This window comes from Stomoxys calcitrans, chromosome 5 (genome assembly GCF_963082655.1).
Source record: "Stomoxys calcitrans chromosome 5, idStoCalc2.1, whole genome shotgun sequence".
In the NCBI taxonomy this organism is placed as follows: Eukaryota; Metazoa; Arthropoda; class Insecta; order Diptera; family Muscidae; genus Stomoxys; species Stomoxys calcitrans.
In genome coordinates, this window is record NC_081556.1 from 37,499,531 (window position 1) to 37,512,706 (window position 13,176).

Consider the following 13,176-nt stretch of genomic DNA (forward strand, 5'->3'; position numbering starts at 1 on the left):
AAGTCATATGAAATACTAACCGCAAGTTCTTTTGCAATGTATAATTGTAGCCATTAAGGGTTTCCTTGAACTCTTGGGGCAACATATCGGCATATTTGTTCAAACCCATTTTGAACGATACCTGACCAGCAGCATATTTTTGATTATGTCTGGCAATTTTATGGCGATTTTCTCCAAATATTTTCATGCGGAAACGTTCCTCAATTTCGCCGGCATAGTTTTTTTTGTGTTGCAACTGGAAGTAAGAACAACAAAATAATGATCATTAGTTTGAAAAATTCAAGAGTCTACAAGCAGAAGAGTAAAAAACGGGAAAATTTTCAACATTTTATATCTATAGAAGGTTAGAGGGTAGGTTGAGTTGGGGGCACGCGAGTGGGGGCTTCACTCGCAGATCGGAGGTCAATTGTGTTCGCTCTGGGAGAGAAAAAATAGAACGAAGAATGCGGATAGAGTATCTTATAGCTGCTGAAGGCTTCAACAGGTGTCCAGAATGGTGAGAAGGCTAGGTTAGGTTGAAAAGAGGGTGCAGATATTTATCTGCCCCATGCCACTATGGACATAAACCTAAGTCAGTTATCGGCTTGTTGTGCGCTCTCAAAACTTTAAAAAGAAAATTTTAAGTTAGGAATTCCGTGCAACTTACAAAATCCTTAATTGTTTTCAATACCACATGTCCAAAAGCCTATATGATTCCTAGTTTAACGGAATACAGAAGCTCATGGGGAATACGAGATACCTCTATCTCCAAGTTCCTTTTTCGGGAAAATCCCCACATCCCCATCGTCAACAAGGATGGACCTCCTGCCTACAACGGCGATGGCCAATGGGTTTGGCATAGAACACAGAAGGAGGAAGTAGGGCGAATTCAGTGGACCCATCGTGGAAGGAGTGAGCTGCAGCTCTCTCGGGGGGCTAAGTTACTGGGCATAATTTTTGACCATAAATATAACTGGCGAATGAACGTTGAGGAGAGAGTTAAACGGAGGCTGAGTGAGGCTGTTCTGCGAAAGACCGCTGGAGTGGAACGATAACGTGGCTTTGGCGATGCGAAGGACTGTATGCCGTGCGGATCTTTCTTCGATAGCGACTTGGAGTTTGTCTTCCCGAACAGAGAGCTTTAGGCTGGGAGTGACCCAAACTTCTCCGGTCCCTCTATTTGCATGGATAGGTCAAAGTTGAATAGGGGGCACTGGAGCAGAGGTTTTTGTTCAATTTTTAGAGTTTATGGAGTCACATAGAATTCTGGACGGGTGCAGTGTCTTTCATTACTCATATTATCTCAACACAAAAAAAATAACAAAACAAATTAAAAAGACAACGTTCGAAATTAAGAAATTTGTAAACAGCTGATTGTCATTGTTCGCTGGAATAAATATACATACATGCAACATGTTGAAATCATTTCGTAAAAGAATTTAGTACAACTTATTTGAACAAATTTCGTAGTCATTTGGCAAAAGTTTTTTCATAGGTCCTTTTGACAGTTGTTCAGACGAAATCTCGAAGGCAGTACTAGGCTTTACTTGTTAAAAATGAAAACCTCTCTAACCTCCTGCCATCCGTACTATTCACTTTAAGAAATTATTTTATTTCCTTGGAAAACCGTCAAAATTTTATTTCGAAAAATTTTTGAAACTTCATTGCTTTAGCCTTCGCTTTGTTTGTACAAAAAGAACCCTTGTTATTGTCGATAAATAACATAGATTTATGACCAATATATTTTATGATTATTTCTTTATATACAGCCTCAGCTCTATTCTCTATTTTCAAACAAGTTGCAATCTAAGCAAATAATAAAACAAACTAACTTGGTTACCGATGATTTTTTGGTTTCAAGTGGTTGTGTCTGGGCAAGGGCCCTATAGAAACATATGTTTGTGTATACATACACACAAACATATATGCATAATATACAAACATACATACATATATGCATAATATACAAACATACATACATATATGCAATGCCTGGTGAGTACTTGTACCCATTTCAATGTTGATATAAAAGAGAACGAAGTTAAAAAAAAAACATGTCGCTTATCGTTTTTTTTTTTCTTACTAATCATTTAAACACCCATGCAAGTGTTTTTGTTGCTCTCTGTTATACTCAATCATTCTTTCGAGGATATTGATTGGATTGAAGTTGTAGCAACAACATTTGCCATGCCACATTATTATGGGCTTTTTGATAATGGTCACACATTTTTCTCTTGAGATTAAGATACCTCTTAGATTTATGTTGTATTATAAACCACATTTCTTAGATGTTGACACGATTAAAGTGATTGAGCGGGTAAAACCCCCACATATAGCAATGAATAAGAATTTTTTTATTAACACTTTGAACTAATTTAAATCCATTCATCTTACTGCAGTTCTTTTATTTATAATATCAGTTAGATACGAGTATGTATGTGTGGTATGAAAGTTGATTCCCGAAAAGTTGTCAGTAGACACATTTATTCGACAGTTTGTCCAAAAACAAATCAAATAGCATTAACCATTAGCAGAATGAAACAGATTAAGAGAATTCGATTTTGGAGGATTGATTTATAGAGCTGGGAGAAAACGTGCCCCTTGGCGATATATCTCCACGAGAGAATACATAATGTACGTCATTATTTTTATTTCTCTTTCTTGCTTTCTTCTCTTTCTAGTCGAGCTTAATGATTGAAAGTTTGAAATGATACTCCTCGACTGGGATTTGAACAGCCAACCTCACGTTTGCCAAGCGTATGCTGTCCCTCTGTGCTGCATGCCTTAATTGACTACAGAAGGTTTAAGCTGCCATTAGACGATAAGACATGTCATATGAGCTGTCACTTTCTGTATTCATAAGACTTGTCTTATGTATGTCGAAAACGAATAGAGCTCGTCTATTCGGCATGTATTCTCATGTGTATTGTATTTTTTATACCCACCGTTTGTAACACTTCGAAATATTGATTTAGGACCCCATAAATTATATATACAAGCCATGTCGAAATCACGATAGCGGCCGAACGCGTAAAGCTAGCCGCTTTAAATTTTGCACAGATACTTAATATTAATGTATAGCGTTGGGGATTGCAAATGGGCCATATCGGTTCAGATTAAGATATAGCTCCCATATAAACCGATTTCCCGATTTGATTTCCTGAGCCCTTGGAAGCAGCAAGTTTTGTCCGATTTGGCTGAAATTTTGAACATGGTGTTTTATTATCACTTCTAAAAACTGTGCCAAGTATGGTATAAATCGGTCTATATCCTGATATAGCTCCCATATAAACTGATCTCCCAATTTGAATTCTTGAGATCCTGAAAGCCTCAATTTTCATCCGATTTGGCTGAAATTTTGCACATAGTGTTCTACTATGACTTCCAACTACTGTGTCAAGTACGGCCCAAATCCGTCTATAACCTGATATAGCTGCCATATAAATCCATCTCCCGATTTGACTTCCTGAGCCCCTGAAAGCCTCAATCTTCATCCGATTCGGCTGAAATTTTGTACATAGTGTTCTGCTATGACTTTCAACAACTGTGCCAAGTACGGTCCAAATCTGTGTATATGCTGATATAGCTTCCATATAAACCGATCTCCCGATTTAACTTCTTGAGCCCCTGGAAGCCTCAATTTTCTACCCATTTGGCTGAAATTTTGCACATAGTGGTACATTATGACTTGGAACAACGGTCTGAATAGGTATATAATCTGATATAGCTCCCATATTTTAGAAAAATTCAAGGTGGTGGGTTCCCAAGATGCGGCCTGGTCGAACTTAGCACTCTTTAACTTGTTTTTATACATGTATTTACATGTGTGTTCGATGAAATAAAAGCTCGATTAATCAAAAAATCAAATAAATATTAATAAAATAAATAAAAATGTAACCAAAAATTACGCCTCAGTAGTTTGGTGGACTTCTATGGAGAAAAAGTGCAACATAAGGACCATACACGACTCAGGTTCATAGAACATTTTGTCTTGTCATAGGCGGAGCGATGAGGACCACGCCCACTAGGGCACTGGGGATTATTCTAGATATCCGACCCATTGACATACAGATTAAGTGTGAGGCAGTCACTGCGGCTATGAGACTTAAGGAGATGGGAACATGGATTGAGGATAGGAGCAGGTCATACCATCGCGGTATAATCGAGGCGACGATAGGAAACCTGGTAGGAACGGAAGAGGTTTCCGATCGGTTACCTGAGATGAACCTTGAAGTCGAGTGCGAGGCACTGCTGCCATCGGCACAGTCTTGGATTGACGGATATTTAGTATTGCCATCTGGAAGATCATGTTGCACGGATGGATCAAAGCTAGAGGACAGAGTGGGCCTGGAGGTTTACATTGAGAATCCAGGGACTGAGATCTGTTTTAGACTGCCTGACCATAAAACGGTCCTGCAGGCGGGGATCCGGGCGATCACGGAATGCGTGAAGTGGTGTGGTGCTAACCCTAGTATTGCCATCTGGAAGATCATGTTGCACGGATGGATCAAAGCTAGAGGACAGAATGGGCCTGGGGGTTTACATTAAGAACCCAGGGACTGAGATCTGCTTTAGACCGCCTAACCATAATACCGTCCTGCAGGCAACCAATCCCATGGCAGCCGGTTGTACGAACCGGAAGCAGTGAAGGCCAGAGGACTGCCGTCAATAAACCTGGTTAACCCGAAGCCTTTCGTGTCGACGCAGTCCGAGTTAAGGGAGTGGGCGACGAATGCGCATGCAACATTGTGGAAAAGCGAAACGGTCGGTAGGACGGCGAAAATCCTATGGGGGGAACCAGATCATGATAAGACGAGGCTATTACTGAAACGAAGCAAGAAGGAGGTCAATATAGCTATTGGTATTATAACGGGACACATAGGACTACGAGCTCACTTATGTAAAATCGGTGCGGCAAGTGCATGTGTAGGGCATGCGGGGAAGATGATGAGATGTTGGAACATTTCCTTTGTCATTGCCCGGCTTTCGCGTCCAACAGATACCGGTACTTAGGTGGAGACACAATATCAGACATGAACCAACTTAGGGGAGTGGCTAGAAAACAATTAAGGATTTTGAAAGTAGCACGGAATTCCTTACTTAAATTTTTCTTTTTAGAGGTTACTTTATAGTTTTTAGAGCGCACAACAAGCCGATTACTGGCTTAGGTATATGTCCATAGTGGCATGGGGCAGATTAATATCTGCAGCCTCTTTTCAACCTAACCTAACCTAATCAAAAATGTTGCATATTTATTCCAAAATCCATTTGTCTGATTAAAATTTTCGTACGTATCACACAACTTTCAGAGTTGCTATTTTTGAAAATATATATGACATATCAGATGGTTTAATTGGTGCGTAAGCCATTAACAAACTGCCTTAACAAATGTACTCTAAATTTCTTTTATTTATTTATTTAGTCATTTAATCAATCCACACTTTTTTATTTCATCATTGTTTAAAATTTCATGCTCTATGAACATGACAAAATTTAAATTATTTTCTACTCAATTAAATCCACATTTGTCAATAATTACGACTCAAATTTAGGGCAAAAGGAAAATTGAATTTCTCAGTAGTTTTAAATATTTATTAGAAATACATTTTTCCTGTGTAGGCCAATCTAAAGCACTATACTCAGGTTTTTTATATTTATTTTAAAGATTATTGTGCCTAAGGCTGATACATTTCGTATCATCACATTGTGTAGAATGGCAGCTAAAAAAGACAATATTGAAAATTTCACTTTCAGTTTGAACTGCTGGCCCTACTTGTTCACAGACACACACACACACGCACACACACACAACAAACAAAACATATCGGTGATAAGAATACAAAGAAATGTGACAAAACTGAAGAACTTTTAATTCTCCCTCCAAACATTTGGAAGTGACTTTCTCACTCCCTCCCAGAATAGTCACTTCTTAGGTCCTTTTGGATGATAGTTTGTAGAGATTTCAAGGTTTACAACAACAAAATACATTAGTGTCGGAATTCTATCATTCATGTTTCGCTAATTAGTTTCTCATAATCAACTGTTATTGCTGCAAATTTAAAAATAGATTTTTTGTTGTTGTTTTGGACGCTAACTCAAAAAATCCCAAACAAGAGAATGTATGTTAACTTAGCCTTCTGTAATGAAGAAAGGCCGGTAGCACAGAGGGATAGTATACGCCTCACAATCGTAAGGTTGGCTGTTCAAATCCCAGTCAGGGAAAATCATTGCAAATAAAATCTTCGATTATTAATCCTGATTTGGAAAAGAAATAAATTTGAAAGAGAAATAAAAATAAGCCTCACTCTAAAAGGTAAAAAAAAAACATTTGGCAAATAAAAATTTATTTTTATAAATGACGTTGGTAATCGAATTTTACACTTTTTTTAGTGCCTATTTAGTCACTCATGGGTATATATCGCCAAGTGGCACGTTTTCTCCCGTACCGAGACACTAATTAGAGTAAAAAATGATATCGCCTGAGATTGTTTTCAACTTCCTTGAGTGCAGATTTAGTGACTCGCACGATAGAAAATGTTTGGAGGGCTCTTATCAATAAAAAGTGAACGCACACATGAATGCAATTTTCGATTTCACGGAGTAGTCGAGTAATAATTCGTTTTGTCTCTTTGCTATCATGCAACCAAAATATTTCACATAGTTGAAAAAGAAATACGTACAATAGGTAAATGTTTAGAGTTCTAGTGTAAAGAATTGCAAACAATGTGATCGACGCTATTTAGCAGTATTAATATTGCTAATGATAAATGTGTGCAGTATATGACCCCTTATTAGTTCAATTGCGCTGTCAGTTGACAAATTTACATTACGATTACGGATGGCAGCTTTCAACTGAAGTTGCTAAAGCCATTTACTAACAAGTAAAAGCGTGCTAAGTTTGGCCTGGCCGAATCTTATATACCCTCCGACATGGATCCCATTTGCCGAGTTTTTTCCCGGTATATCTTTTTAGGCATAAAAGAAAGTAATTGCTATGCTATTGGAGTTATGGCCCGATTTCGACCATAATTGAATTGAATGTTGGAGACCATAGAAAAAGTCATTGTGTAAAATTTCAGCCAATTCGAATAAGAATTGCTCCCTTTAGGGGCTTAAGAAGTAAAATCGGGAGTTCTGTTTATGTGGGAGCTGTATCAGCTTATAGATCGATTCAGGCCATACTTTGCACGTATTTTGGAAGTCATAGGAGAAGCTGTGGTACAAAATTTCAGCCAAATCGGATAATAATTGTGCACTCTAGAGGCCCAAGAAGTCAAGATCCCAAATCGGTTTATATGGAAGCTATATCAGGTGTTAGACTGATTTGAACCATACTTTGAACAATTGTTGAAAGTCATAACAAAACACGTCATGTAAATTTTCAACTAATTGCGCCCTCTAGTGGCTCAAGAAGTCAAGATCCCAATTCGGTTTATATGGAAGCTATATCAGATTATAGACTGATTTAAACCATACTTGGCACAATTATTGGAAATCATAACAAAACACGTCATGCAAAATTTCAGGGGTATAAAAAATAAAATCGGGAGTCGGTTTATATGGTATCTGTATCAGGCTATAGACAGATTCAGATCATATTTGACATGTATGTTACAGGGAGAAGCCGTTTTATAAAATTTCAGCCAAATCAGATAATAATTGCGCCCTCTAGAGGCTCAAGAATTCAAGATCCCAAATCGGTTTATATGGCAGCTATATCAGGTTGTGGACAGATTTGAACCGTATTGGGAACAGTAGTTGGAAGTCTTGAAAAACACGTCATGCAAAATTTCAGCCAAATCGAATAAAAAATGCGCCATCTAGAGGCTCAAGAATTCAAGATCCCACATCGGTTTATATGGCAGCTATGTCAGATTATGAACCGATTTGAACTATACAGTTATTGGAAATCATAACAAAACACCTCATGCAAAATTTCAACAAAATCGGATAAGAATTGCGGCCTTTAGGGGCTTCCGAAGGAAAATCCGGAGATCGGTTTATGTGGGAGCTGTATCAGGCTTTAGACCGATTCAGATCATATTTGACACGTATATTACAGGGAGAAGCCGTTGTACAAAATTTCAGCCAAATCATATAAGAATTACGCCCTCTACTACTACTACTACTAGTACTACTTGGCACAGTCATAACAAGACACATCATGCAAAATTTAAGTCAAATCGGAAAAGAATTGCGCCCTCTAGAGGCTCAAGAAATCAAGATTCTAGATCGGTTTATATGTCAGGTATTTACAGCCCATTTACAATCCCAATCGTCCTACACTAATAAGAAGTATTTGTGCGAAATTTCAAGTGGCTAGCTTTACTCCCTTGCTAGATCGACTTAAAATGTCATGACGATTAAGAATATATGTACTTTATGGGGTCTTAGACGAATATTTCGAGGAGTTACGAACTGAATGACGAAATTAGCATACCCCTATCCTAAGGTGGAGGGTATAAAAATGGGAGTTTTCGGCAAGCACCTTTTTGTGGTTGCTCTGATGTTTTTATACCCAGCACCATAGGATGAGGGTATGCTAATCTAGTCATTCCGTTTGTAACACCTCGAAATATTGATCTGCGACCCCATAAAGTATATATATTCTGGATCGTCTTGACATTCTGAGTCGATCTAGCCAAGTCCGTCCGTCCGTCTGTCGAAATCACGATAGCGGTCGAACTTCTAATGCTAGCCAGTTGAAATTTTGCACAGATACTTAATATCAATGTTGGTCGTTGGGCATTGGGCAAAGGGGCCATATCGGTTCAGATTTAGATATAGCTCCCATATAAGCCGTTTTCGCGATTTGAATTCTTGAGCCCCTGGAAGCAGCAATTTTTGTACGATTTGGCTGAAATTTTGCATGTGGTGTTCTTTGTGCCTAATATAGCTCCCATGTAAACCGGTCTCTCGATCATCCTCCTTGTTCAGGATGAACAACAGTTTGGTTTGTAGAAAATGAAAATATTCTATTAAATAAAATGAAATTTGCCAAAAATTTCCTATAGAAATGAAATGTTGACAAAATTTCCTATAGAAATGAAATTTTGACAAAATTTTATATAGAAATGAAATTTTGACAAAATTTTATATAGAAATGAAATTTTGACAAAATTTCCTATAGAAATGAAATTTTGACAAAATTTCCAATAGAAAGAAAATTGACAAAATTTCCTATAGAAATGAAAATTTGACAAATTTCCTATAGAAATTTTGACAAAATTTCCTATAGAAATGAAATTTTAACAAAATTTCCTATAGAAATGAAATTTTAACAAAATTTCCTATAGAAATGAAATTTTAACAAAATTTCCTATAGAAATGAAATTTTGACAAAATTTCCTATAGAAATGAAATTTTGACAAAATTTCCTATAGAAATGAAATTTTGACAAAATTTCCTATAGAAATGAAATCTTGCCAAAAATTTCTTATAGAAATGAAATTTTGCCGAAAATTTTCTATAGAAATGAAATTTTGCCAAAAATTTCCTAGAGAAATGATATTTTGACAAAATTTTCTGTAGAAATTAAATTTTGACAAAATTTCTTATAGAAATGAAATTTTAACAAAATTTCCTGTAGAAATGAAATTTTGACAAAATTTCCTATAGAAATGAAACTTGACAAAATTTCCTATAGAAATAAAATTTTGACAAAATTTCCTATAGAAATGATATTTTGATAAAATTTTCTATAGAAATGAAATTTTGATAAAATTTTCCATTGAAATAAATTTTTAAAGAAAAAATTTATAAGAAAAATAATTAAATTTTAATATAGAAATACGTCTTAAATTCTCTTTGCTTTTACTTGTTTCAATTAAAAAATAAATTCTATTTTTGGTTACTTGACTCCCGTATCGTTTACAATAGATTGTGGGATATTTGTGTAGGTTCGAGAAATAGAATTGAATTCTTTTTCATTGCGTGCTTGGCCAACTAACATGTTGCCCAAAATATCCCATAAAGCCAATTAAGTCTTATTAGATTAAATCGATTTCTCTGTGCATCATTTAGAACACAAATATATGGAAGACAAATTTACTTTTCGTCAAGAAAAAGAAGAAGAATACAATCTCTATAAATAACAAACGCGACAGAAGTTCGTACATTGAACTTTTTTCGTAGCAACCCTCGTTTCTTCCACAAAACTATTTAAGACAGACAAACGTGCACACATGTGAAATGAAATGCGGCAGATATGTAACAGATGCACAAATTTTGTGCATTTTTTTTGAAAATTATCTTTTTGTCAATTGATTTTAATTAAAGTAATTCACAAAGCCTCTGCCGTCATAAAATTCATACGCACTCACACCAGCCAGCATGTATCTATGACTGATTTTTGTTCCCATGGATTCACACCCATGCATACCCACCAGAAATAAATAAACAGAAGACCCCTGCCCATAACACATTTTTCGCTAAATTAATGTAATTTTTGTTTGTCAATATACTAGTCTGGTTCTGATGTTCGGTCGATTGACACTTTGACGGCCAGGAGGTTAAAGAAATGTTAATAGCAATTCTATTAATTTGTTTCAATGGGATAATTGCATGTTCACGAACAAATAAAAACGTGTTGACTTCGATACCACCCTAATAATGTGGACATACGACAATGTCCTTGCTTGCATAAAGGATTGTGTAACCAAAAAACTGTCAACAAACTTCAGAAACCATTAAACAATCAACTTTATTTTCGATATTAATTTGATTTATTAAAGAATGGGCTACGTCTGTCTTACATTGATTATTGGGAATTAATGATTCTATTCATTTTTTGTTTATTAGGGTCTGTAAAATATTGTCAAAATTTGCTATTTCTATAGGAAATTTTGTCAAAATTTCTTTAACTATAGGAAATTTTGTCAAAATTTTATTTCTATAGAAAATTCGGTCAAAATTTCATTTCAATAGGAAATTTTTGGCAAAATTCCATTTCTATAGGAAATTTTTGGCAAAATTCCATTTCTATAGGAAATTTTTGGCAAAATTCCATTTCTATAGGAAATTTTTGGCAAAATTCCATTTCTATAGGAAATTTTGTCAAAATTTCATTTCTATAGGAAATTTTGTCAAAATTTCATTTCTATAGGAAATTTTGTCAAAATTTCATTTCTATAGGAATTTTGTCAAAATTTCATTTCTATAGGAAATTTTGTCAAAATTCCATTTCTATAGGAAATTTTGTCAAAATTCCATTTCTATAGGAAATTTTGTCAAAATTTCATTTCTATAGGAAATTTTGTCAAAATTTCATTTCTATAGGAAATTTTGTCAAAATTTCATTTCTATGGGAAATTTTTGGCAAAATTTCATTTCTATGGGAAATTTTTGGCAAAATTTCATTTCTATAGGAAATTTTGTCAAAATTTCTTTAGCTATAGGAAATTTTGTCAAAATTTCATATCTATAGGAAATTTTGACAAAATTTCATTTCTATAGGAAATTTTGTCAAAATTTCATTTCTTTAGGAAATTTTGTCAAAATTTCATTTCTATAGGAAATTTTTGGCAAAATTTAATTTCTATAGGAAATTTTTTGGCAAAATTTCATTTCTATAGTAATTTTGCCAAAATTTCATTTTTGTAGGAAATGTCAAAGTATCTAGCGGAAGCACCAAGTCTATCGTGGTCTTTGTGATAGGCTCCCGAGACGTTCCCATCTGGTAGATTTTTAATTTTAATATTTTGAAGATTATGTCAAAGAGTTATTGTTTTTCGCTTCTCTTTTATTGGATCTTTGCCAGATCTTTTTGATTTGATTTCTATAATTTTAATAACCTAAAAACATTTCCCCTTAAAACTAATGTGACCCAAATCCATTTAAAATGTTTGATTTTAAATTATAACACCTATCCAGCTGCCAGTGGAGCAATTTTATAAATTTTAAAAATTTCGTTTTAAGAAATTTTCTTGGAATGTTTTTTTTTGTTGTTGTTGTTTTCTTACACTACATTGGCACCTTTAACCCAAGAAAATTTCAGTGGGCTGTTATATTGTCCGCTAGCCATGGTATGGATGGATGGGTGTGACAACAGGCAGGTGAGGATGGACAAATCAGTGGCATCGCCAAGTAAATGACAAAAATAAAAAAAACATCAAAGCTCTTGGCAAGGCAGCCGTGCTAGTGAAAAAAAAAAACAAGTAAAAAGGCATTAAGTTCGGCCGGGCCGAACTTTGGATACCCACCACCTCGGGTATATATATGAAAACCCCCTTTCATCACAATCCGGTGAAAATTGGATAACTTATGCACCCAAATTCAAAACGGATATTGAGTGGTCTAATATATATGTCACTGTTGAAATTTCTATTTCAAATTTCAACAAAATCAGGTAATCAAAATCGGCACATAGGTCTATATGACAGCTATATCTAAATATAGTCCGATTCGAACCTTATTTGGGACGTATGTCGGGAGAACTAAAATTAACCACCGTTTCAAATTTTAGCAAAATAGGGTAATAAATAAATATTTTATGCGCTTCAGTCCCCTTATCGGCAGATCGGTCTATATGACAGCTATATCTAAATATAGTCCGATTCGAACCATATTTGGGACGTATGTCGGGAGAACTAAAACTACCCACTGTTTCAAAGTTTAGCGAAATCGGGTAAAAAATAAAGCTCTTATGGGCTTCAGACCCTTTATCGGGATATCGGTCAATATGACAGCTATATCTAAATATATTGCGATCTTAACCATACTTGGGTCCTATGTTAAGAGGCGTAAAACTACTCACTGTTTCAAATTTTAGCGAAATCGGTTAAAAAATAAAGCTGTTATGGGCTTCAGACCCTTAATCGGGAGATCGATCTATATGGTAGCTATACCTAAGTATAGTCCGATCAGAAGCATATTTGGGTCCTATGTTAGGAAGCATAAAACTACTCGCTGTTTCAAATTTCAGCGAAATCGGGTAATAAAAAAAGCTTTTATTCGCATTAGACCATTAATCAGGAGATCGGTCTATATGGCAGCTATACCTAAAAATAGTCCGATCTAAAGCATATTTGGGTCCTATGTTAGGAGGCCGAAAACTACTTACTGTTTCAAATTTCAACGAAGTCGGTTAAAAAATAAAGCTTTTATGGGTTTCAGACCCTTAATCGGGAGATCGGTCTATATGGCAGCTATATCCAAATATGATCCGATTTGACCCGTTCAAGAACTTAACCAGCGTGC

The 13,176-nt window shown here is 35.5% G+C and overlaps 1 protein-coding gene across 1 annotated transcript in view; it reads right to left on the minus strand.

The window, feature by feature from the left end:
- Positions 1–13,176, minus strand: part of LOC106082168 (cathepsin L) — a 38,923-nt gene that overhangs the window by 1,230 nt on the left and 24,517 nt on the right. Inside the window, exon 3 of the mRNA XM_059368597.1 lies at positions 21–235. Within this exon, the coding sequence (XP_059224580.1) occupies positions 21–235 (215 nt within the window). The remainder of the gene's footprint in view (positions 1–20; positions 236–13,176) is intronic.